This window comes from Eumetopias jubatus, unplaced genomic scaffold (genome assembly GCF_037043125.1).
Source record: "Eumetopias jubatus isolate StellerSeaLion01/CBP00866 unplaced genomic scaffold, mEumJub1_p1.0 scaffold_1, whole genome shotgun sequence".
NCBI classification, from domain to species: domain Eukaryota; kingdom Metazoa; phylum Chordata; class Mammalia; order Carnivora; family Otariidae; genus Eumetopias; species Eumetopias jubatus.
The window spans coordinates 109,913,118-109,940,311 of NW_028274807.1; the positions used below are offsets into that span (position 1 = coordinate 109,913,118).

Consider the following 27,194-nt stretch of genomic DNA (forward strand, 5'->3'; position numbering starts at 1 on the left):
GGAGAAAATAAGGAGAGGATGATAAAAGGGTACCACCAACTTTGAGGTATAAGATGAATAAGGTCTGAGGGTCTGAGGATCCAAAGTATAACGTGGTGACTACATCTGATAATGCTGTTTTGTATAATTGGAATTTGCTAAGAGAGCATAGCATAAATGTTCTCACAACAACAACAACAAAAGGTGAATATGTGAAGTAATCGATGTGTTAATTGACTTGGGGGAAATCCTTTCACAATGTATACACATATCAAATCATCACATTGTATACTTTAAATATATGACAATTTTATTTGTCAATTATATCTCAATGAAGCTGAAAAAAAAAAGACTATTTCCTTAACTAGTATTCTCACTTTAAATTCTGCTCCTCCCCACAGCCTAGAAGGTTTTTGTTATTGTTGTTGCCGGGTTTTGTTCCCTTTTGACAGCTGCAATGGGTTTCACCAATGCCCTGAAAGACAAATCTTTGGTGTCCTTCTCTCCTGTACATTAAGGTTTTACTTCATAGGAGAGACAGAGAGGGAGAGAAAGAGACACACACACACACAGAGAGAGAGGGAGAGAGAGAATGGCAGAGTGAGAAAGGGTAAGGGTCTTGGTCAACTTAAGTCATTTTTCTGCAACAGCTGCTCTTCTCCTTCCAGGATTACACCATATAGGAAGCATTTGCAGGCTTCTCCCCGAAAGTGTGTGTGTGTGTGGGTGGGTGTAGGTGTGTGTGTGTGTGTGTGTGTGTGTGTGTTTATCATCAAAATATTATAGTTCTAAGAAGGTTGTCTTCAAGATAACTTCCACTGCACGAACTGGAAGCCCTAGTGAATTCTATCTAATTAATCTTATGTTTCATTTACACAATACCAAGAAGGAAGAGTAGAATTCAAAAACAATGAAGAAAAAATGCTAAGGTCAGTAGACTCCAGCTGGAATTCCAGCAAGGTGCATTTTTGTATTCATCACTTGGAGTCCAGTTTAATTCCAGTGTAGTCAAAAGTTTGTCATGTGCCAAAGATAAAGAAGCTGGAGTTCTGAGTAGGATCAAGGTACAGAAAGATAAATAAACCCTCTTCTGTTCAATCATAGTTTATGTAATCAAAGTATTTATTGTTTAAAAAATATGTTTGTATTTTGCTTACAATTTTAAAGATGAAGTAATTGAAACATATAATTAACAACTGTATGATCAAAGGGAAAGTTCTTAGACTATTCTTGAGGCAATAATTTCATTTATAATGAAGGCATGTTAATACATACCTAATAGAGTTGTTGTTTGAATGAAACTCCTAATGAATATAAAGAACTAAGCATAACTCTTCGCATCTAGGAGGTCCTCAATAAATGGTAATGTTATCATCACTGTTACCATAGTACGTATTATTATTATTGACACTCCAGTAAAAGAGAAACACAATCAAAATTCATGCTCAGATGGATCTAACTTAACCATCCTCTATTTAAAAAAATTTACCCCTTGATGCTGCCTATACTGCTGGATTGAAATATGAAGTGGAGCAATTTAATGAATGAGCCCTAAGAACGGCTCCGCCAAACTGGGTGGCAACATAGAAAAAGCCAAGATTGTACAGTGCAGAAGGCGTAGTAGAATAAAAGCATGATGGCCAATGGGAATTAAATTGTTTATTATTAATCTGTTAAAAATGGAGAAAAGAGGTAACATATTCTGAGTGGAATTCTGTAAATTAGAGGAGAATAGCCTTACAAAGATATGAAAAAGTTTTTGTTGATTATTCTCCCCACTCACTGTCCACCTGGACCACACTCTCCCTTTTAGATAATGCACAGTATTTAAGATTCAAGTCAGTCAGGCTTCCAAAAGTGAGCTGACAGGAAAAATGTCCTCCTCATCTGTGAGCAGATATTGAATACAGAGAAACATGGTGTGCAGAGCAAATAGGTTCGAAAAGAACATTGCTCACTAGGAAAAGGACATTTTTCCCTTACCTGGATCTATAGAACTAACACAGGAAATAAAAATGACAACATCAGAACACCATATACGACAACACTGTAAAAATAGTGACGTAAGAACTTGTCTGTGAACCAAATTCTTGACTTTTTCTGATATTCAATTTCACTCATATTCAAACAAATTTCACCCAGGCTGGAGAAATGTATGAACTTCCAATCTTGCAGCTATGAATAAGTTTCCAAAATATTAATGGAAATGCTTTTAAAATTTAAATAATATCTAAAATCTAAGATCTTATTTTTTGCGACCCAACTATGCGTTAATATTTAACTATGTTCCTAATAGTAAATTAAGGCTTTTCTCACATGGTTAGTAAATGGTTGCGATTTGAGGGTTTATGATCCTCACTGAATTCATCTCAGTTTTTCAATTAATATTTCTCTTTCTTTCCAAGGATTTAGAAATCTGTCCAGGCACTTCTCTGTATTGATGATTAGCACTGTTGGATTTTTTTTCATGTGTTCATTGGTCACTCATATAGTTTCCTCAGTAAAGTAGCTGCTCAAATATTCCATCCATATTTTTCCTTGTATATGTTGCTTCTTGTTACAGAGTTGTAAAAGTCCTTTATGTACTCTGGACTCAAGTTTATCATCACATATATATATATATATATATTTCTCAGATACTTTCTCTCAGTTTGTGGCTTGTCTTTTCATTCTTTATACAATGCCTTTCAAGAACTAAAGGGTTTGAATTTTGATAAAGTCCAATGTATCTATTTTTTTAAATGTCTGGTGCCTTTCTTCTGTCCCATGTCTTATTTAAGAAAACTTTGCCTAAAAAAAGTTCACAAATATTTTTTTCTTGTGTTTTCTTCTAGAAGTTTTAAAGTTTTAGGCTTTTATATTTAGATCCATGATTCACTTTGAGTTAGTTCTTGTATTTGGTGTGAAGTTAAGGTCATGGTGAAGGATTTTTTTATATGGATGTTCAGATGTTCAAGCATCATTTAAAATATATATTCTACTTTTGGAATTGAATTACTTTGGTAATTTTGTCTCAAAAATTGACCCTTTATTATGGGTTGATTTCTGGATTATTTTGTCATCTATTTTTTATTATTTATTTATTGACTAGTTGCTCATCCTTATTGAAATACCATACTATCTTGATTACAGTAGCTTTATATCATCTAGAAATCATGTGCTGTAAGTACTCCAAATTTATGCTCTTAAAATAAAATAGTTTTTTGATATCCATTTTAGGATATTTTAGGATAAATATGAAATTTTCTTTAAAAAATTTTAAAGTCTTTTGGGATCTAAATTTGGATCATGGTAAATTTATAGGAGAATTGACATCTAAATAAACTTGAATGTTCAGAAAGATGAACATGTTGTTTCTCTCTATTTAGAACATGTCTAATCTCTCTTAGAAAAGCTTTCATTTGTCTGTAAACCTGTCTTGCACATATTTTGGTAAATTTGTCTCTGAATATGTCATGTTTTTTTATGCCATTTAAAAAATAACCACTTTATTGACATATAATTCACATATCAAAAACTTACCATTTTAAAGCAATTTGACATATCAGATTATGTATTTGCACAGTGTGATGAAATCTGAAATAGATTTTAAGATAATAGTACATCAAATTTGATAGAATGAAGCAAATTTTGTCAAAAAATAAATGGCTATCTCAGAAAATTTGACAGCTCATTTAGCAACAAAGGGTTAATTTCTTTACTGTACATGACATTCTTGCATAATAATAATAAAGACAGCAAGGACTTAATAGAAAAGTAGAAAAAGATTATGAACTAACAGTTCATGGAAAAAGAAATTTAAATATGCCTTAACCATATACCACTCATTATGGCAAAGCCTGCAAATTAGTCCTCTGTACTTATTCTCCATGTATTTAATCTCTCTCAAATCTTCCATATCTTATTTCTCTCTCTTATGTAGCCTACATCTTTATATCTATCTTTTAGTCCTAGAATTCACTTCAGCTGAGTTTAATACATTGTTAAAACCATCTTTTATGTTTTAATTTTCTTTTATTTTTAAGGATTTATTTATTTACTTCAGAGAGAAAGAGGACACACATTGGGGAGGGGCAGAGGGAGAGACTCTTCCAGCAGAATCTTCGCGGAGTGTGGAGTCCTAATCAGGCTCCATCCCACAATCCGTGAGATTACAACCTGAGCCTAATCTGACCGAAGAGTCAGATGCTTAACCAACTGAGACACCCAGGCACTCCTTTGTTTGGTTTTCAATTGTTAGTCTTCCAAGTAGTCAAGAATAAAGGTGACCACATAAATTCAAATCTTAAGAAACATCCTCCCAAAAAACTACAGAAGAACAAATAAAACTACACAATCTCAAACTTCAAATTACCTGTAAATAGAAAGTAATCAACAAATTACAACAGGGAGTCATTTCTCAAGTTCTTGCCTCAAATCTTTACAGAGAATGAGATGTGGGAGGGAGGTATCTGGAAAAACTATAAAGAAAGGAAAAAATGAGGTGCCTAAGACTGAGGAAAAATCCCACCTCCCCACCCAAATGAGAAAGAATGCCCAAGAAGTGAACATTCTGTACATGAGTCATAGTAGATCATAAACTTACTAAAGTGAAGAGACTTAATAAAAGGTATACACTGCTCATTGGGAGGGGATGATAAAGGGAAAAGAGGGAAGCACTACAGAGACAAAGGGAGCAAAGGGAAACAGAAAAGAGAAAATTTATAAATAGATTCTAAGTTTTCTTCTAACTGGTTGTTTTTTTGCTTATGTGAAATACAACAATTTTTACTTATTAATTTGCTAAACTGCCACCTTTCTGAAGTTCTATTATAATGGCTTCTGGATTATTTTAAATTATCCAAGCCATTTGAAATAGTGATAATTTAAGTCATTTCCAATTGTTTACCTTTTAAATTTTATTTTCTTGCTTAATTGAGATGGAGAGTATCTATCCAGAACAGTGAAATATAGGAAAAGTAGTAATGGATATTCATGATTTCTATATAATTTTAATAGAAATTATCATGAGGCAAATTTTATATGGCAAATATTTAGCCATATAGATATCCTTCTATTACTATCACATAAAGATTGTTTAAAATTAAAAACGTGACTATTAATTTTTATATCTCTTTAAGATATTTAGAAACAAGCATATGATTTTTCTTATTATTGCTAACAAAAATGTTGAACAATCCTTTCATTCCTGATATAAACACTTCTTAGTCATGGCATATTAGTCTTACGATCTGCTAGTGTATTCTCCTTGTTTATATGTTTTTAGCATTATTCATTGCTATGCATAAGTGAAAATAATCTGTAGTTTTCTCCTTTTCTGTTATTCTATTTTGACAAAATTACTTAATAAATTGAATACAGAAATGTTCCCCTTTTGTACCCCAGCATTGCATTTTTTTAGAAGACTATTTATTTATTTGAGAGAGAGAGAGAGAGTGCCTGAATGGTGGGGGGATTAGGGAGAAGGGGGAGGAGCAGAAGGAGAGGGACAAGCAGACTCCCTGCTGAGTGCAGAGTCCTACCTGGGCAATCCCATGACCCTGAGATCGCCACCCCAACCAAAACCAAGAGCCCAAGCCCCAGCCAACTGAGCCACTCAGGCACCCCAAATTTTTAAAGGTTTGATATATTTTCTCCTTCAAATCATGCTAGGAACACTGTTTCTTTGCAGTGGGAAAGGTAGTAGTAACCTTATCATTGTCAATTTTTTTTTTAATTTTTAGTATGGTAGTGTATCTTTTCAGTTAGAAAATACATTTTAGATTTATGTTTATTTTGCTAGAAATATGTTTTCCAGGCTTAAAAGTTTATTTTCATTATTGAGCAAACCAATGCACAAATTTCTTTTGTGACTGTTTTTTCATTTATCATTTATTTGGTGTATTTTTATTCTCAATTAGGATACCTGGTTGATTGGGTTCATCAATATTACTGATTTTAAAAAACCCAGAAATTTCATTTATTAATTATGCCAATTTTGTTGTTTATATCTTTTTAAAATTTGGTAATTCTTTCTCATTAATTTCTTTGGGTTTATGTTATTTTTCCTAACATCTTTTCTTTTTAAACATATTGTTAGAAGCATATGAGACTCTGAAATTTTCTTTCAATGCAACAGCTTTAATTGTAGCCTCTAGATTGAATAATATTTCATGAATACATATATAGCTACCTTTCCATATACACATTTAAAAAAAGAATGAGAGTTTTTTATTTTCTGATTCTTTTGCAAGTTTTGTTTTTTGTTTTAATATCTTATTTGTGCAGAAGTTAAGAAAACTTTGAAATATAACTTCTATGTATTTAGAAGTGTTTAAAAAATTTTTGTAGCCCAGACATGGAGGATTTGGGAAGTGTCCCCTATGTGGACAACTGTGGATGGAATCTCTGGTAGAATACAAATATTGCTACCCAGTGGCATCCTTTGAGATTTGTATTAAGCATGTCTTTTTATTTTCTATATTTTGGTGTTTTGACATCTAAGGACTTGCTGACCAGGAAAGGATTTCCGCTCTCAGGGTCAGTTAATGCCTAGAGATAAGCAGCCAGCTGGCCCGTGAGCATGTCCTTCATATGCAATGCACCAAGGACCCTTACCCCCACAGTCTCCTAATCCATTATCCCTTTACCTTAATCACCCCAGGGCCAGGTACCAGACAAAAAGAAATAGCCCCAATACCTCAAAGTCCACTGAAATTGTTCATATTAGCCAATTCTAACCCTGCTTATTCTGCCTTGCTTATTCCTTCCTGTGGAAACCACAATAAAGATTCTTGTTTTTTTTTTTTAGAGAGAGAGAGAGAGAAAGCATATGTGAGTGGGAGGGGTGGGGAGGGGGCCGATGTAGAGAAAGAATCTTAAGCAGGCTCCACACGCAGCTCGTAGCTGGACACAGGCTCCATCTCACAACCCTCAGACCATGACCTGAGCTGAACTCAAGAGTTGGAAGCTTAACAAAGTGAGCCACCCAGGTTCCCAACAGATTTCTTAAGAACAGAAGAGGGGGGCACCTGGATGGCGCAGTCACTTAGGTGTCCTCTTGATCTCACTTCAGGTCTCGATCTCCAGGTCATGGGTCATGAGATCAAGCCCTATGTTGGGATCCACACTGGGTGTGGAAACTACTTAAAAAAAAAAAAAGAATAGAAGATGTATGGTATATCTTATTTAATCTTTTTACTTTTAATCTATCACATTTTTAATTTAAAGGGGATTTGTCTTAGATTGTAAATATTTGAATCTTTCACTTTGATGCAATCTGACCATCTTTCACTTAAAATTTAATGCTTTTAAATTTGATGCTTAGACCATTTTCCTTTTATGTAATTATTGATAAGTTTTGGCTTATATCTTGCTATTTGATTTCTATTTATCCCATGGGTTCTTTCTATCATTTTCCTCTTTTCCAGTCTTATTTTGAATTGAACATTTCCATAATTCTCTTTTGTTTTTACTTGAAGCTGATTAACAATACCTAATTTTGGTGATTGGAGTTTATAAAGTAACATGTAAGGAGGTAAGAGAATGAGCCATGTGGATATTTGAGGGAGAGACACTGAAGACAGAGAGACAGCAGAACCTGCACAATGAGGTTAGAGCATTCTAGGGATGTTTGATAAACACAAAGGAAGCCAGAGTGGTTAGCGGTTAGTGCTCTCAGTCTTACTGAGCTAGCGAAGTTATTGGGGAACCTTGAGCAGAGGAATAATATGATCTGACTTTTCATTTTATAAAGATCATTCTATTATATGTTGCAAATTCACTCTTAGGGCTCAAGGTGAAAGGGGAGAGATCAGTTAGAAGTCTATTGGACTATTCCCAGCAAAAAAAAAAAAAAAAAATCTTTAAAAAAATTGATAGTAGATTAGATCAGGTATTAGCAACGGAAGTAAGAATAAAAAAGGGTCAAATACATAACATATTTTGACCAAGAGGATTTAACAGTGACATGAGAGAAAGAAAGGGACAAGAAATATTGAGTTTTTGATTGTTCATCTTTGTTTTTGCTTTGCTTTTGTTTGTTTGGCCTAAATAACTGGAAATATGGAGTTGCCATTTATAAAAATGAGAAAGATGACAATTGGTGGTTATTTGAGGGAATATCAGAAATTTAAGTTTGAGGTTTTTATTTAGAATCCAACTGGAGGAGCACCTGAGTGGCTTAGTCAGTTAAGCCTCCCACTCGGTTTCTGCTCAGGTTTATGATCTCATGGGTCCTGGGATCCAGCCCCATGTCAGGCTCTGCAGGGAGTCTGCTTGAAATTCTCCTCCTCTGCCCTTCCCCTGCAGCTCTCCCTCTGGGGTTTCAGTTTATAGATCATTGAAAACCATGAAGCTAAATGATATCACCAGAGAAGAAAATGCAGATAAAAAAGAGACCTGAGTCCTGGGACCAGAAGCACTCCACTGAGATCTCAGGGAAAAAGATAGATGGAGAAAATGTGATTGAGAATGAGAGAGATGGAAACTGGGGTGTGTGTGTGTGTGCGCACGCGCAAGGGAGGATTATAATGACTATAGAACTTAATCTGTGTAGGTGTGTGTGTGTGTGTGCAAGGGAGGATTATAATGACTATAGAACTTAATCTGTGTAAGAAATAAAGAGAAAATAAGAGCAGAATGAGGAATTTTAAATGCTGGTATAATCCAAGTATTGTAGAAATCGTAAGTATTGGTGGGAGTGACCTAAAAAGACAGCAGGTTACAGTCAGTAGCTTATTTGATATTGAGATTATAAGGTGTAGTTTTTGTTAGTAAGGAAGTCTAAGGCATGATAATAAGGAAAACTGGTTTATGCAGAATAGAGGACAAAATCATTCGGGGAAGCACAAGTCAAATAAGTCCATGTTGCTGGTTATATTACCTACATAGATTTTGAAATCCCCAATTGTAATACTGAAGTAGTGACCATAAGCTTAAAGTTGAAATTTTTGAAACATGAGAGGCAGTGACTCCATAATGGAAGGGTAATTAGTGATACAGTCTGCTACCATGAGACAGGAGGCCAGAGGGAGACAGAATAGTCTGGCAGCAACAGATTATGATCAAGGAAGACACTTACCACACGTTCAGCTACTATGGTATGATTAATGTGGGAAGAAGAATACAGGAAGCATGGTCCTCAATTAAGTACTGCATCTCAGATTAAAGTTAATGAAAGGCACAGATAAAAGTTTCAGGATGTTGCTCGTGATGATCCACGAATTCCAGAAAACACAGTGGAAAGATGATAGAAATTGGGAAGAGGTTGGGGAAAGGACAGAATCAGGGACAGGGAATGACTTACAGAAATTAGGGTGTGGAATGAGGGTGATTGGAAGTGATGACTGATGTGCAGAGAGGGGTAAAGAGCAATTAAAATAGCCAGTCCTGGCAACCTGGAATCCAAGAAATCACGTGGTAAGTTAGGAACATCTGTAATTATTCACCCTATTTTATGGTATATAAAAACCAAAGTAGGAATCTGGAGGGACTTTTGTACCAGAAATTTAATTTGTGGGAAATAACAGAATTCCTTTGTTGCTGTTCCTTTGTTAGTTATTGTTCCCTACAACTACATCCTCAGGCAGGAATTCTGGGAAAACACAGTACAATTAATACCAATTTGCTGCATCATTATTATTTATGTAGTTTTAATAATGTATATTGTGTCATAACTCATGTCCATGTTTAAATGTATCTTATAATTCCAAGTTAAAATTATGTCCCCACCTAGTAATTAACTTATATTATTTTTATTGATGGGAAGGTGGCTTAAAGAAGATAAAAGAGTGAAACACCAAGATGCAAGTAAAAAAGAAAAAAGAAAGCCCTCTCGAACTGAGTATACAAATAACCCAATGATGCTCCATTGGAAACCACAGGTATGATTCATTCGTACATCTGTCTTCTGTAATATATGACCCTAAATGTTTCTATTTTTCACACATAATTTAAACCATTTACTCCCATAGAATTTGTGGACTGCCAGTTGCTTATCCATTTCTCACTTATGGTTTTACTTGAAAAAATATTAACTTTGTTACAGATGATATGCCCAGGTTAAAAAATATGACTCCTCAAGCAATTCTCACAGTGTCCACATGAAATGCAGTTTTGTAAAATGAGACAAAAAATGAGAAATATATAGGTGAGGCTTCCAGGACTGCTCTTGTTTTTGTTGATAAAAACAGAAATGAAAGTTTGTGGTTTTCCCATCCCAAATCCAACACCTCTTTCTGTCTGATAATAGTTGAGCAGAAAGGTAAAGACTTGATTTCTGGTGGCTATGAGAAGCCACCATACTAGTTCTAGGCTGCATTCCTCAGTGCTTCCACAAAATTACCAAGATTATGTACCATTGGTACGTGTTGATTGAAGAGCATAGCTCTTGCAAGTGATCTGTCCTCGGTATTCACTCCACAACCTGACCATCATTGATTTGGGCAGAGTTGGAAAATGTGAGCATTCCCAATATGATGGTAAATCCATATCAAGAGTCTGAAGGGCAGGATAAATTAAAGCCTGGGTCTTGAGTTTGATCTTGATATCTGGGTCATCTATGAGCTGAAAATAACTTAAATGAATTGCTCAAAGAGTAATTTTCATTTAAAAGATATTTTTATTTAAAAACAATATATTGATATGGATAAATCCAGAATCTCAAAAAGATAATCAGAAACAACAAAAAATATATCTAAAAGAACTTTCTAATTTTCAATATTGTATTGAATATTAGATATGTCTTAAATCATGAATATAAACTGATTTGTACTACTTTCCTCATGGATGAAGAAAGAGACCATCTAATCTGTGATTAAAAAGCAAAATATCTACCCTGACAACTAGGAATGGCAATCAGAGGAAACACTTCTTTTTGAGTAAAAAACTTATGTACATTTATTATTATATCAACAGGCATTAACATTTAAAGGAAAGATCACATTACTAGGAATTCTAATTTGGCTCTGATACTAAACAGACAAATCCTAGGCAAAAGTCTAATTCATTTTAACATTTATGTTTTTTAAATATTCAAATTACATTAGTGCATTAACACAAATTTATCCATAAATTAATATGCATATATTTGGGGTATACTAGAAGGTTTTTATTAAGAAGATACATGACCAAAAATATTTGGAAACCAGTAATATTGAGCATTACAGTTTAGGAGATGTTTTTATGTACATTTCCTTGGTCTTGCAACATTGAAATGGCCTATTGTGTCTCATAGGTTAATTAACTTCTTTTTTGAAATTTTTTTAGTTAAATTCAATTAATTAACATATAATGTATTATTTGTTTCAGGGGTACAGGTCTGTGATTCATCAGTCTTATATAATACCCAGTGCTCATAATACCCACACTTCTCAGAGTGTGGTCCCTGGACCACGAGCATATGCATCATCTGAGGATTTGTTAGAAATTCAAATTCTTGGGTCCTCACCCAGACTTACTAAGTCAGTTAGGGAGGAACCAGCAATTTGCATTTTAACAAGTTTCTCAGGTTATTTTCATGAATGCAAAAACTTGAGATACGCTAGTATAGATCACAAATAGTTATTATTAAAGCCATATGTACTCTGATGCTTCTCAGAGTGAAGTATAATGTCTAAATTGAAGTCTATTTCTTAAAACTTAATATGGACTTGAAGGAAGAGAGCACTCTGACATTTTTTCCTGTGGTATACAGATGACATTTTACACACACACACACACACACACACACACACACACACTAGCAAAAGCAAATGGCAGCACTGTTTTTTTCATTGCCTTTAAAGCACAGTTAGTAATTAGATCTAGTTAGTAAAATAAAATATTTATAAGTCCATTACCAGATTGTTTTATGTAAAAATAATTGTTTTATGTTGGAAAAATGTACTGAATTTAAATAATCATTTCAGGGTTTTATCTCATATAAGATTACCACATTCCATTTAGCGCAATATCTAGTATGAAGAACACTGTTTACATTAGTAGAAGTGTGGTAGTAATTAAATAAGTAGCTAACAGGTGGCTGATTTTAGATTGAGTTAAGAAGAAATACAAAAATATTTTGTATTTCGCCAATAAATAGAACTTGACAGGTAGCTAAAAATCTTTGAACATATATATTTTAAAAAAACTGTCTTTGTACTTAAATATAATACACATAAAATCAAGTATAGAACTTCCTAAAACAAAAATGTAAAATATAACTATGTTTAAGAGTCGGGAGTTTCCCATATACCCTGAGCGGACCACACACCCTTCCTCCCCAGTAGGACTGCACACCCATCTTCCTTCTCATCCTTCATTCTATGGAATTCAATAGTGTGTATTTCTTTAAAATTATACCATTTAATCAACGTAGTTTATCTGGCTAAGGACTTTCCATCTATTCTCAGGGAACCAATAATTGTTATTGTGAATTTTACTAAATGCTTTTTCTGTACCTAGTAAGATATATATGATTCTGCTTCCTTTATCTATTAATGTGGTGAAATTCACTTATTTTTATCAAATATGCTTTTCCTTGCATTATTAGCAACTTGGTCATGGTCTATGTGTATATATATACAAGTATATATATATAGGTGTGTGTGTATGTATATGTATATATAGTATATATAAATTTTTTCTAATATTTTATTCATGATAGTAATATCTTAGCCCATTGTTTTTCCTTCCTGAAACTGTTCCTGTTAAATTAGTCATAAAGACCATTCTTCTCTAAAAATAATTAAAAAGAGTGTACAATGTTTTCCTATTCTCTGGAATATTTTGTATTTATTTTGAGCGATTTCTCCTTGATGTTTGATGTAAATTGCCAGCAAGGTTCCTTACCAGGACTGTTTTTATTACTGATTTAATTTGTTCAATGGTTATAAAATGGCTCAGATTTTCATTTCTTCTTGTGTCTGTTTTGCAAGTTATATCTTTCTTGGACTTTGTCTATTGAGTTTAAATATTATTAAATATTTTTTAACCTCAAAGTTTTTCAAAATTTGTCTTTCAAAGACTACAATGTTCATTCTTAACTCATCAAAGCCTAATTCTTTTTCATATTGAAGGGCTTGCAGCATTGTCCCTTTTCCAATCCTGATGTTAATTATTTATGTCTGACTTTGTTCTTCTTCATTTGTCTTTCCAGAGATTTAAAATTTTTATTAGTTCTTTCAAAGAATTAACTTTTTGCTTTTTGTTCATCTTTACTTCTAGCCTGTTTGAATATCATAATTTCTGTTCTTGCCATTACTATTATCTTCCTTCTATTTTTTTTCTTGAGTCAGATGCTTATTTCAACCTTTCTTCTTTTCCAATCTATGCTTGAGGAAGTACAATTTCCTAAAAATATTGTTCTGAATGTGGGGAACATATGTAAGATATCTATTCTATTAAATAATGGGTCACTATTAGGTACTTAATGTATTTTTTTAAATTTCCATACAAAGAAGGATATTTTCTTATTTGCCTTTTTCCTATTGATTTCCCACATTGCACTGTGGTTAATAGTCCAAATGTGTGATTTAAATTCTGTGACTTTTTTTTGAGACTTGCTTTATGGACCAGTACTTTGTCAATTTTTTAAAATGATCACATGTATTTGCTTGTTTCCCTGTTTTTTATAGGTCCATGGAGTTAAATGTATTGATCATTATTCCAGGCCTCTATACCCTTATTATTATTATTGCCTGCTTTTCTTAATTACCGAAAGAAGTATTGTTAAATCTCTCATTGTGGTTTTGAACATGTGTGTCTTCCCCTGTAGTTCTGTTAATATTTTCTTCTTACAGATTTAGAGTTATTATATTTTCCTGGTGGTTTAACCTTTTCTGTAATGATGTGATCTTCTTAATCTACCGGCAATTCTTTTAGATGTTATTTCGGGTTATACATTTTCCATCCATTTACTTTCAGATTTTCTGCTTTCTAATCTGACAATCTTGGTCCTACAATCAGATTATTTAGACTACTATTTACTCTAATTACAAAAAAATTGATTTTGATCTACCTTATTTTGTGAATCCTTCTTTTCTGTTTTCTCTATTTTTGACTTCTTTCAGATTGGTTGACCTTTTAATTATTCTATTTTTTTCCTGTCATAGTTTATAAGTTATACCCTATTTTTATTCTTTAAATGATTACCCTAAGAATTATAACGTGTATTCGTAACGTCTCAAAAACAAATGAAGTTATCAAAGGCCAATTCTAAGTCTTTATTTCTTCTTAGATAATAAAAAGAGCTTAAAAGACTTAAAATCTGCCCTCCCCTCCAATCTTGAACTTATGGTTTGTTTTTCTTATACTTTAACTCTATATATCTTATTATTTTAAACTATCCAAGTTTAAGATTTACGCACACCTTACCACATTCTTGCTTTTTGCTTCTTCCTGTATCATAAACTTTTATCTGCATTTTCATTCTGTCTGAAATATTTATTTAAACCATCTTTTACCGTGTTCCATTAATAGCAGTTTTCTTAGTTTTGTTTTTTCTGAATATGCTTTTATTTCTCCTTTATTTGTAAGTAATATTTTTGTGCACCATATTTCTCCTTTATTTGTAAGTAATATTTTTGTGCACCATAGGATTTGGTTGACAGTAAAAATTGCTGCACTTTGATAATATTCCACTAACTTGGAAATTACACTCTCACTATTGAGAAATAAGCTGTCAGTATGACTTGCACTTCTGTGAAGGCACTCTTTTTTTCTCTGAGATTTCCTCTATTTCATTTTTTCAGATTTTTAAAAAATTTTTAAAAATAATCTCTATACCCAATGTACTCACAACCCCAAGATCAAGAGTTGTATGCCTTACCAACTAAGCCAGCCTGGCACCCCTCTATTTCTTTTTTTTAATTTTGTGTTGTTGGTTTTCTATACTTTCGCCTTGCTGTGTTACATGTAGATTTCTCTCTATTTATTTATTTTTAATCTTTTAAAAAAGTATGTTCAAGATTCATGGAGCTTCTTTTATCTGTATCTTGATATCTTTCATCAGCTCTGCACAATGCCCTACTATATTTTTAAGTATTCCTTTCTCCCATTCTTTCCCCTTTGCTTCTGGCATAACATTTAAAAAGTATTGGATTTTCTTATCTTCTCTTTTGTATTTTCTATCTTTTTTATATCTTTTGTATTTTTCTATCTATCCATGCTTCATTTTGCAGAGTCATCCATAGGTCATATGACTCATCTTTCAGCTTATAAATGATCTCTTAGCTATGTAAAATCACTTAAACAATTCATAAAGTTTTTATTTTGATAATTTCATTTTTAGTTTTGGAATTTTTGTTTTTCAAAATTTTTTCTGCTGAAATTTGCAATCATGGTTGTGAATTAATTGAAGAAATTAGGATAATTATTTTATATTCTGGCTGATAACTGCAGTATCTGAATTTTGTAAAGTGTCTTTCTGTTGTCTGTTGATTCTGCTTGCTTTCCTTCATTGTTTCTTGTTTACTTGTTTGCCTGGATATGTTTTATTCCATGCTGGATACTGATTTCAAAAATGTTTGCAGGAATAATTTGAAATCTATAATGACACCATATTTCTCCAGGGAGTATTTTTATACATTTCTGTCTAGTATACTTGATTATCAACTGTTCACACTAACTTAAGTTCAAGGACTGAAATGTCCCTATTCCATCCAGGTGATGTGAAGCAGGGCTCCAAATGCATATGAGGTTTGTTCTATATCACATTTACCCTGACAGTGAGACCATATCTCTTCTGGGCCTCACTTAAAGTTAGAAGTACTTCATAATTGTCACCATTTTTGGATGGCCCTGGAACTTGACTTCAACTCCCTAGCTCACCTTGGTTGAACAGTTTTCTTTTGATTGGCATATACCATTAGAGCAGAGAGGACATTGAGTGCTAGGCTTATCTTTGTGGTGTGTGTGTGTGTGTGTGTGTGTGTGTGTGTGTGTGTGTGTGTGTTGTAGCCTTAAAAAACTTTTTGGCCTAGAAACTTCTCATATCTTATTATTAGTTTAATGCTCTCCAGAATAGTATAAGATATTTTAACCAGATTTTTAATAATTATGGGTCTGAATTCATTGGTTCACCACTATAGGAGTCTAAACTCCATATGAGGAAGGGTTCATTATGCAACACAGTAAAAAGAAATTGATGCTTGAAAAGATTAGGTGGCTTGTCCAAGGTCATAGAGCTGGACACTTCTTTAGCTTCAAAAATCCATGTTTCCTGATGTGCCCTTTGTACTGCCTCAAGATACCTCTCAGAGTGACAATGACTACACAATATAGAAGTTAATTTCTGGGAAGTAGCAGATATCTGTTCTGCAGTATATTTGTAACAAATCACAAAATTTATATCTTTCCTTTGCCTACAAATCATGAGAAGGTTATTCTGAAGTTACCAATAGCCAAAATTCATATACTTTTAAATACAATCAACAAAATCAACAGCAAGTTTTGTTTGATTGTATAATAAATTTATGTGCAATATTTATGATTAGAGTTAGTTATTGAATTGCAAACATTCATTTGTAAATCTACAAGCAATTCTTTTTTCATACAGGAACACAGCGTCGAAGCCATCAGTGCCTGGTTTATTTCTTAGGTCGGGTAACAACATCAAAAACACTTTTACTCACTATTAGACTGATTATGATTATGTGTCACTTTAAATTGATAGCCAATAGATGCCCAGTTTTAGCTAAGTGTCATAGAAATAGTGTGATGGTTGATTTCTGAAAATTATAATTCCTTCTGCAAGTAAACAGTATCCATAAACCTGCTAACATTTTTTGTCTATAGGCAAATTAAGAATTCTGATAACAGTTTTCATGCAAGTTTTAGTATACTCCATGAAGGATGCTGGATTAATCTGATTCTGTAGCGATGGTGATGGTATCATTTATTGTTTCACAAATACCACCCCTAATAAAACAAAATAGTGTGGCGCTCAGCTGACCATATTAATTATGTTTAAACCAATGATCTGAAAAGAGTATTTTATCATTTTATTTTTTTAAAAAATCTGGCAGAATGTAGGGGCACCTGGGTGGCACAGTTAGTTAAGTGTCTGACTCTTGGTTTTGGCTCAGGTTGTGATCTCAGAGTTGTGATCTCAGGGTCGTGATCTCAGGATTGTGAGATCGAGTCCCACATCAAGCTCTGCACTCAGCACAGAGTCTGCTTAAGACTCTCTCTCCCTGCTACATGAGCGGCCTTGTGTCTGAATACCAGCAGCACCAGGATGCCACAGCTGAGGAGGAGGGCACTTTTGAAAAGGAGAGGGCCTAGACCTGTCTGGTACCCAGTAAAGCATGGAAGCCCTGTGAACTCTGTTCACTCACAACCTGTTCTCCGATAGCCGTGTCTCACTGTGTGAGTCCAGTCGCTTTTCTTCCTGTCTTGAGATTACATGGTGTATAGTCCACCACCATTAAAGCATTTTCAAAGTGAAAAAAAAAAAAAGACTCTCTCTCCCTTTCTCTTTGCACCTACCCCCCACATGCTCTCTCCTTCTCTCTCTAAAATACATAATAAATAAATAAAACTTTTTAAAAAATCTGGCAGAATGTAGGAATAGAAGCACTCAGGATATAAATGTTCTCTAATATTTATCTGTACGTATCTCTAATTTCTAACATATTAACATAACGTAATTGCTTTGATATGTTAATGTTTGAAATAGATATTTAAGTGTAAAATATTTTTTTAAAAGAAGCAAACCTAAGCAACGTACCTGTTGAGTCACTGCTGCCACTAAATTCCCTCCAGCGCTTTCTCCAGAAATACCAATCCTTTCAGGATCCACACCATATTTGTCAAGAACATCTTGGCGCAAGAACCACTTTAGTGCATTATATGTCTTCAAAGTGATTTGGAAAGCGATATTTGGGTGCTAGTCTGTAGCTGTGAGCAGAATAACAATGTTTTTTAAGTCAATTATTTTTCATTAAAAAATGTGCATCCGTGTAGAGCAGGAGACATACTCTAACCCTAAAAATCAAACGTAGAAAAATTTTCTTTAGCAAACCTGGTATTTGGGGTCTTTATGAATCCAAAGACAAACTTCATTCTTATGATAATGCTTGATATGAAAGCTTTACAAATTTTTACATTTTCCACAAGTAAAGGCTTGAATGTAAAACTTGGATTAGACTTAAGAAAAAAAGAAGTGATCATTTCCTTTAAATAAACTTTTACCAGAATGTTATTTTCTTTGTAAGCATTATGCTTCATTACTGACCAATAAATAGCAAACAAAGCTTAGGAATTATAATATTCCAGCTTAATGTAATAACCAAGTTGGCATGCAGTCACTATTATGGATTTTTTTTCATAGTTTCTTCATTTTTCTATTTATTCCCATTGGGCTTGCTTTCTTTATTAATTATTAATCTAGAATGTTTTTTGAGAATAGATTTTGCCTGTATTCCTATATGTTATTTGGTGACTAATTGCATTTAATGAAGGATTGTACCATGAAATACACTCTACTCATTGCTTTAAATGCATTTTATCACTTAATCCTTAAAATAAGTCTATGATATAGAAAATATTATATGATTCCCAGTTTATATCTGAGAAAACTGAGCTAAAATGATATTTAGCTGCCACAAAGTCATCCAATTAATTCTACAACCAGGCTTTGAAACTGATTCTCTGACTCCAAAGCCTTCATCTTACTTAGCTAATTACGAGTAAGCTAGGGGTGCCTGGGTGGCTCAGTCAGCCTCTGACTCTTGATATCAAGGTCGTGAGTTTAAGCCCTATGTGGAGAGCCTCCCGAAATAAAAGGAGTAGGTTAGAAATCCAGCAGAGGTCGTTTGTCCCTAAGATGCAGTAGTTTAATTTTATTGTAACAATGTTTTGACTTCCTGTTTTTGATCCCTGTTTGACCTAACTATACAACTCTTTTTACTCTAACTCTTTTCTGGTCATGTCAAGATCACTTTCCCTATTCTCACCCTCTCAATTTCATTTGAAACACTTCCAGCATAACCGAGAACAACCAAGACAACTGAGAGCATCTTACTGTATAAGGCATCTGGCCAAAACTCAGACAAATCAACGGTCTTCTTACTTGGCTGAAATGACAACAGCATCAGGTCTATCAGCTGTCTGTCTTGACAGGAAGTCATAACCAAACAAAGCTGAAATAAAAGAAAATAAATCAGAAACTGACAAATGAATTGACAAGTGTTTCCATCAGCAGAAAGCTTATCCCTATACCTTTTCTCCTCACTGAAATGTTCTGGGAAAAATTTTTCTAAGATTTCATCTCATCATAGCTATAGAACATGAATTATTCTGCTCAGTGATCCTTTTACATATGTATTGTCAGCGTTCTTGTCCTTCCCCACATTTTCACACTGGATAATTTAAACCAAATTTCATTCTTTTTGAGATTAATCTCTTCTCCCTTCATTCAGCAGGCATTAGGTGTTGAAAGAGTAAACACATACATACTAACTCCCTGGCTTTCAGTAAGTCACAATCTACTAGGGACAGGGGCAGGGAGGGGCAGGCATATAAGCAGAGGGCAGCGATGCAAAATATGAGCTGTTTTAATGGGGAGGTAGTTGTATGGAAATAGTACTTGACTTTATCAAAACCGCCAGAGAAAGATAAAGAAAAGAAGTAGGGAAAGCTAAAACCTGATTTATATATTCACATTTTCTAGGCAGACAAGAAAAAAACTGTGTTTTCTGTGGGCGGGGGGTGGTGGGCATGTGTGTGGAGTGGGGATGAGTAGGCTTGGGTAAATGCTCCCTTTTGCAAATAAGTAAGATGAAATAGAATTTGCCAGTAATGAGAGGAGGGAGAAATCATAAAGTGTTACGGGGGAAGTATCAGAATATGTAGTTGTCACAAACGTTAAATCATGTGGGCCATGAAAAGAAGAGTAGATATTATTTTGAAATGATTCCAAAGTCAGGTGCTGAATATTCTTAAAATATCAAATACACACTAAGTTTTAAGCTTTTATTTAACATTTACTATAAGAAGTCATTCTTATATTTTGAATTAGAACATAAATTGTTATGTCTTTTTAATATAAAATAAAAAACATCAGGAAAATACCATTTTGTTTCAGGGCTTATTCTTATTTAATTCCTTTATCTTGGTAAGCATACTCCCATTCTTTAATAATACTTTGACAAAAGGATTTTTAAAGAAGTGCTTTGGGCAGCAGGGACTCATGGAAATGGACTGAGGCATAGCATAGTCAGATTTTGCCTTAGAAACCTCACTTCATCGCCAGCTAATGACTTTACTGTCTGTATTTATAGAAGACGATAGACAGGATCATACCCTTTACTGCTCTGATTTACGTTTCCAGTCTATATCAATACCCATCAACACCTCTTTTTCTCCTGTTACAGAGAAAGTGTGTTTCTCCTCCTATGTGTTGCTAATACTTCTCCTCTGCACTAAGTCCAATTTCTTCTTATATCCTCTAGATCAGGCAAACCTCATTCCATCCTCCAGCTACCCCCCATTTCTCCAGCATATTTATATTAACTGCCATCTTTACCTTCAGTTGATAAACATGTTCATAGATCTCTCTTTGTAAATATAAAATGCATATAATATAAAATAAATATTTATACATAGACAAAATAAAACATAAAATTTTACATTATATACAGCAACATTATATACATTAAAATATTACATATTTCATATATTTATATAAACATTAAAAATGCACAAAATAAACTGAAATATATATGTATTTTTAATTTAATTTAATTTTGTTATGTTATGTTAGTCACCATACAATACATCATTAGTTTTTGATGTAGTGATCCACGATTCATTATTATCATATAACACCCAGTGCTCCATGCAGTATGTGCCCTCCTTAATACCCATCACCGGGCTAACCCACGCCCCACCTCCCTCCTCTCTAAAACTCTCAGTTTGATTCCCAGAGTCCAGAGATTCTCATGGTTCATCTCCCCCTCCAATTTCCCCCCCTTCATTTTTCCCTTCCTTCTCTTAATGTCCTCTATGTTATTCCTTATGTTCCACAAATAAGTGAAACCATACGATAATTGACTTTCTCTGCTTGACTTATTTCACTTAGCATAATCTCCTCCAGTCCCATCCATGTTGATGTAAAAGTTGGGTATTCATCCTTTCTGACGGCTAATATTCCATTGCATATATGGACCACATCTTCTTTATCCATTCATCTGTTGAAGGACATCTCGGCTATTTCCACAGTTTGGCTATTGCAGACATTGCTGCTATGAACATTGGGGTGCATATGGCCCTTCTTTTCACTACATCTGGGTCTTTGGGGTAAATACCCAGGAGTGCAATTGCTGGGTCATAGGGTAGCTCTATTTTTAACTTTTTGAGGCACATCCACCCTGTTTTCCAAAGTGGCTGTACCAACTTGCATTCCCACCAACAGTGTAAGAGGGTTCCCCTTTCTCCACAACCTCTCCAACATTTGTTGTTTCTTTCCCTGTCCATTTTTGCCCTTCTGACTGGTGTAATGTGGTATCTCAATGTGGTTTTGATTTGAATTTCCCTGATGGCTAATGATGATGAACATTTTTTCATATGTCTGTTAGCCATTTGTAGGTCTTCTTTGGAAAAGTGTCCGGTCATGTCTTCTGCCCATTTTTTGAGTTGATTATTTGTTTTTTGGGTGTTGAGTTTGAGAAGTTCTTTATAGATCTTGGAAATCAGCGCTTTGTCTGTAGTGTCATTTGCAAATATCTTCTCCCATTCTGTGGTTGCCTCTTTGTTTTGTTGGCTGTTTCCTTTGCAGTCAACAATATATATATATTTTTATATAAAATCAAGATAAAATACCCTTACTCAACTCTGGGCTTCTTTTCCAACTAGCAACTTTCTCATTTCTTTCTTATCTAAGCTGAATGAAAGACTTGAGTCATCATCTCCATTTCCTCATTTCTCATCCACTATCCCATGTACTTCATTTTGGTTTTCATTACAACATTCCATCATTTCTGCAGTTAACAAGTTTAAGAATAAATGTCTAAGCTCATGAAACACTTTTTCTTCTGACCTGAGATTTGCTACAGCAAATCACTATTCCCTTTCAGAAAGAGATCTGAAATAATTCCTTTAAACTAACATAGCTCCAAAGAAATGAATTTCAGACAGCTGAAGTGTTATATTTTCTGGGATGTTTATCAGATATATCTTCTTGATATGTGAAGTCAACATCTTAATAAAATACATGCTATATGACAAATTGAGATTATTTAACAAGGAGCACATACCAGCACTCCCCAAACACCAACCACCACCATGAACATAAAATAAGGCCCTTCTTAGTCTCTCTGGCTTTCGTTTTGGCACATAGACACGGACAGGAATGTTGTTGAAAGTTGTCTCCATCACAGTGACATTTTCATCAGATGTGGGTGGGACTTCTTCAAGGTTCACAAAGAACATTGCAATGTTCACAAAATGGTTGATTCCCAATAGTTCAGCAAACAGAATCTAAAAGAAGGGGGAGGTACACCAGGTTACAAATACCAAATGTCAATGATGTTTATGAACATAGAAGTATGCTGTTTGCTCCCAATAGTCCTGTACTGGATTGTTAAACAGGTGAATCTGAATGACACAGTTAGAAATACTGGAGATTCAGAATTTTTACCACACCACAATAGTTGCCTCATATAAATAAAGGTAAAGAAATTACAGAGGTATTACATCTTGGCAGGTTCTATGCTTCCTACCTTGAGTACAAAGACAAACGGTGAGTTCCCTACTCTAAATAAGCTCAGAGTCAAGTGGGAGAAATGGATATATAAGCAGTTATAAAGCAACATAACTGCATGTCTCATAGACATATACAATGAACTTTGGCAAAGGTCATAGGAAGATAAACTAGTTGCCTGGACATGAGACCTGGGGAGATGTTTTCAAACAGTAGGTGAACTCTGTTATGGGTACTGAACTCTGATATGCAAGAGTTTGGCCAAACAAAGGAGGAAAACTCCCTCTAGGCCAAAATTAAAGACACAGGGACGCTCGTACTACAATCGGAGAAATGCAGGTAGCTTAGTAAAGCTATGAAGTCAGGTCCACACAAGGATGAAAAAAAGAAAAGAGACCTCAGGAGGTGAGTATGAGCCCAACCATGAAGGATCTATAATGTTAGAATTCCAAGAATCGAAAAGACTCATTTTCCAATCTTAAATTGGAAACATGTGGTGATTAATTAAATAGTTGGGTCAACCTCTTTACCATTATACGAAGGTAAAACAGATACAAAAGGAATAAGCAAAATTATCTGTTTTCAATACTGAATCATCCCCACCTGGTTCCTGAAAGGCAGGTCAGGGAAATACATTTCCCACAACTCCATGCCAGATTAAATTATGCCACAAAGAAGCACTCCTACAAGAATGAGAGGGCAGAAAAAAAAAAAAGCCATTATTTTCTCTGAGCCCCTATGGATATTGATTAAACATGTGGCTTTTTTTTTAAGTCTGACTTAATCTGTATTGTTATGGTTTCTTACCCAATTTTGAGAGCTGCCTCCTAGCATTCCCCAAGAGAACAAAGACCTTTGGTTTGGATGAGTTAAGATTGAGGCAAAGGGGAATACCCAGACTTTGGAAAGAAAATACTAGGCACTCGTTCTGAAATGGTATTAATTCCTAGAGACTCCAAAGCCACCATGGCCACCAAGCAGAGTGAATCTTAAGGGTATCAAGTATGAAAGAATGTTCTAGATTGATTTCCAATTAAAATGGGTCCAAGGGTGTAAATATCCATAGCTGTGCTTATTTCCCCAGTTTCTGTCAATGGATAGTTCAAATAGACATACTTGGCAACTGACAGTGTCCTTACTTTGGCTCCTTATTCCATTAGTCAAGAGGTATTATGGAAGTTAGGGCCATGCAGAAACACCTGAAACTACCTCTCCCTACTGAAAGAGTAAAAGAAAAGCAATAATAAATCCCAGGGAATCACAAAGATTTGTGCCGCAATCAAAAGATTTGAAAAATTTAGAGGTGATAATTTCTGTACAAGTCTTAAAATGACATAAGATTTTCTCCCTGACTAAACACTAGCCAGACTCCTCTGAGTCCCTTTCTCAACTGGGCCTCAACCTTGTCCTATAAAAACTACAGACACTCAGCACAAATGACTTCATTCACTCCCTTTCTCCCACATTAGCATAGCTCAATGCTACGGCAAAAATGTACTGCTTGTTTTAGCCAACACCTGACAGATAAGCCCCTGATCATCCTTTCTGAGGGTACTTACTAAAAAAGGCTTACAATGGTGAATCCTTTCTCTGCCTCTTTGAAATGTATATGTATCTCCTACAATTTAGGAGTGTCTTTCTCAAGGACCTGAAAGCCATTCCTTGGGAATGTAATCATTAGGAAAAACTGAGAGAATAGGGTGCCTGGGTGGCTCAGTTGGTTAAGCGACTGTCTTCGGCTCAGGTCATGATCCTGGAGTTCCAGGATCAAGTCCCACATCGGGCTCCCTGCTCAGCAGGGAGTCTGCTTCTCCCTCTGACCCTCCCTCCTCTCATGTGCTCTCATTCTCTCTCTCAAATAAATAAATAAAATCTTAAAAAAAAAAGAACTGAGAGAATAGAATCCAAACTTCCATAATTGCCAGTGGGCCTAAATGCATGTATAATAACCAACCCACTGTCACTTGTCATTTCCTGATCCTGAGCCTTCCCTTGCTCCCTTCCCTACTCCCATTCTCCCTTTAAAACATCCATTCACCTCTGTACAAACTGAAGTTGAGTTCAAATCATGCTGACCCACTTCCTTATTGCAATAACATATTATTGGTTAAAATCTGAACTTACCACTTTACCAAGGGCCTGCTTTTGTTTTAGTCAAAGGGTGTATCAACTATATGACTTAAACAGAGGACAGATGAATATTTGAGAAAGACAGAATTATCTTAAACTTAATCAGGTCATAACTGCAATTGCAGCTACTATTCCAGATATGATCTCTTTAATGGAACAAATCAACACAGCTTCTGGCTTCTAGTACACAGCATTCATTTGGGCCTGTCTCCTCTACCAGTTAGCAAGGAAAGCAGTACACCGTTACTATCTTGCTTTGAGTCTATAGGAGCTCTCTTGCTCCCCACATAATCTGATCTACAAAAATTTCTACTGTCTTTGTATGTCACAGGACATCATGCTGGTCCACAACACTGTGTCATCAAGCTTATAGATCTGGTGATTGAGAAATCGCAAGTACTATGTATGCATGCCTTGGTAAATCATATATGTGACAAAGAATACATAGTAAACCTCATGAAATTTAGGGACTTGCTACTTTGGTTTCTGAGTGTTCAATAGTCTGGGGCTTCTTGGATATTGTCTCCAAAGTGAAAGAAAGTTGCTATATTTGTACTATCACCATATAAAAGGGGCAAAATGCTCACTGACTCACTTCAGATTAAGGTAGCAAAATACTCCCAATTATTTATCAAGTAAGCCTAATACTCAGCCTGCTGGATTTTAGTGGAAACTAAAGACAAGAGAGTCTCTGCATCACATCCAGGATGCACTGCAAACTGCTCTGTTCCCCAGAGCGGAACCAATGGTGATCAAAGGGTCTGGGACAACTAGGGGTGTGGTAGGGAGGGTGTGGTAAGAACTTATGATTTTGAGCAAATCCATTCCTAGTCCTCTTGCACTCTCTGCAATAATGAACCTGGCTTGCTTTTAGGCACTGGTAACGCTTTGTACAAATTCCCAATGAGAACGCCTTACTCCTTCACTAGTCATCTGCACCACTTTTGTCTTAAAACTTTCTATGTTTGCCTCTACTTAAGAAGCATGTACTACTAAAATAGAAAAATATTTGTATTTAATTATATATATGGTGTGTGTTTATATATGAGCATATACTTATGGCTGTGTATATGAGTAAAACTATGTATACACATATATCTATGAGTATAAATATACCACACACACAAACATGTATGTAAGTGTATGTGTATGTGTGTATATATATGTGTAATGTATGTATATATCACACGCATACACACACATACCCCCATCTCGCGAAGTCTGTTTCCTTTATGTTCAGATTTACTTTAGGACCTGGGATTTCTCTATGCTTTCATACTCCTTCTTTCACCTCAATTGCAGTAAATGTACCTCTAGTTTCTTCCTTTATGCATAGCTCCTACTATGTATCCTTCAAAGACTCCAGATTCACCAAAACAAAACTGGCATCAGAGAAATAGTCATTAAAATAACCACACTTTCACTTTTCAGCTATCACAAAATCTACCACTTTACTCTCTTTTTTTGTTATTGTTCATTTTTAAAGTTTCCCATTTTTTACAGACTCCTAATTGAATTCTCAAACTGTACTTCCTGCAGCCTTCCTGGGTTTTAAGAAAAAAATACATCAAAATTACTTCTAACCTGAGTGTTTACTGGATTGAAAAATTCACCAAGGGGGGTCCCCTTTAAAAGTTCTGGGAGTAATAATCCCCCTGGGATCCCTTACGGAAGAAAGCATAGAGGAGTCAGGATAGCAGTGAAGTCTGTGCAGGGACTCAGGCCTACATCAGGGGAGTCCCTGGAGTGCAAGCTTCTTCAGTGCAAGTGAATGCAATCTGACTTCACAAAATATACTGCATGTTCAGTGCGTGCGAAGCCCAGTGCTAGAAAGTATATTGATGCAAGATGCCTCGGATAGAATTTTCTCTTTTTTTTAAGATTTTATTTATTTGTCAGAGAGAGAGAGCTCACAAGCAAGAGGAGCTGCAGGCGGAGGGAGAGGGAGGCAGAGGGAGAGAGAAGGGGAGAAGCAGGCTCCCCGCTGAGCAGGAAGCCAGATGCGGGGCTCAATCCCAGGACCCTGGGATCATGACGTGAGCTAAAGGCAGATGCTTCACCCACCACCCAGGCGTCCCAATAGAATTTTCAACTTTCATGGACTATCGGTAAAAGTGAACATTCACATAAATGACCTGCTATAAAAAACAAAATGAAGAAAGACCTTGAATAGGGTGGTGAGGTAGGAAGAAGAAGGGGATCAATTCTAACTGACTAATATGAAGATAGTGTCTGGTGGGTGCTTTTAATCTGCAAATTATGAGTGTTTAAAAAATTTTAGGATTAGTTAAGAGAGGCAAGACAATTTGATCAAAAAGCCTGAAGGAAAAGAATGACAAAGTGTTTACAAAAACCCAGAAGTTTTCTAGAAGCTAACTAACCTTCTTAGGCTTTATGGTTGAATTACATTGAATTATACTGG

At 34.9% G+C, this 27,194-nt stretch overlaps 1 protein-coding gene across 1 annotated transcript; it reads right to left on the reverse strand.

The window, feature by feature from the left end:
• Window positions 1–10,268: 10,268 nt before the first annotated feature.
• AADAC (arylacetamide deacetylase) lies at window positions 10,269–25,983 on the reverse strand. Its single transcript, XM_028103084.1, is given in 7 exon segments — window positions 10,269–10,368; window positions 10,370–10,524; window positions 17,669–17,792; window positions 17,794–17,838; window positions 19,013–19,082; window positions 22,197–22,419; window positions 25,978–25,983. Coding segments are annotated over 7 exon segments (723 nt in total).
• Between the last annotated feature and the right edge of the window lie 1,211 nt (window positions 25,984–27,194).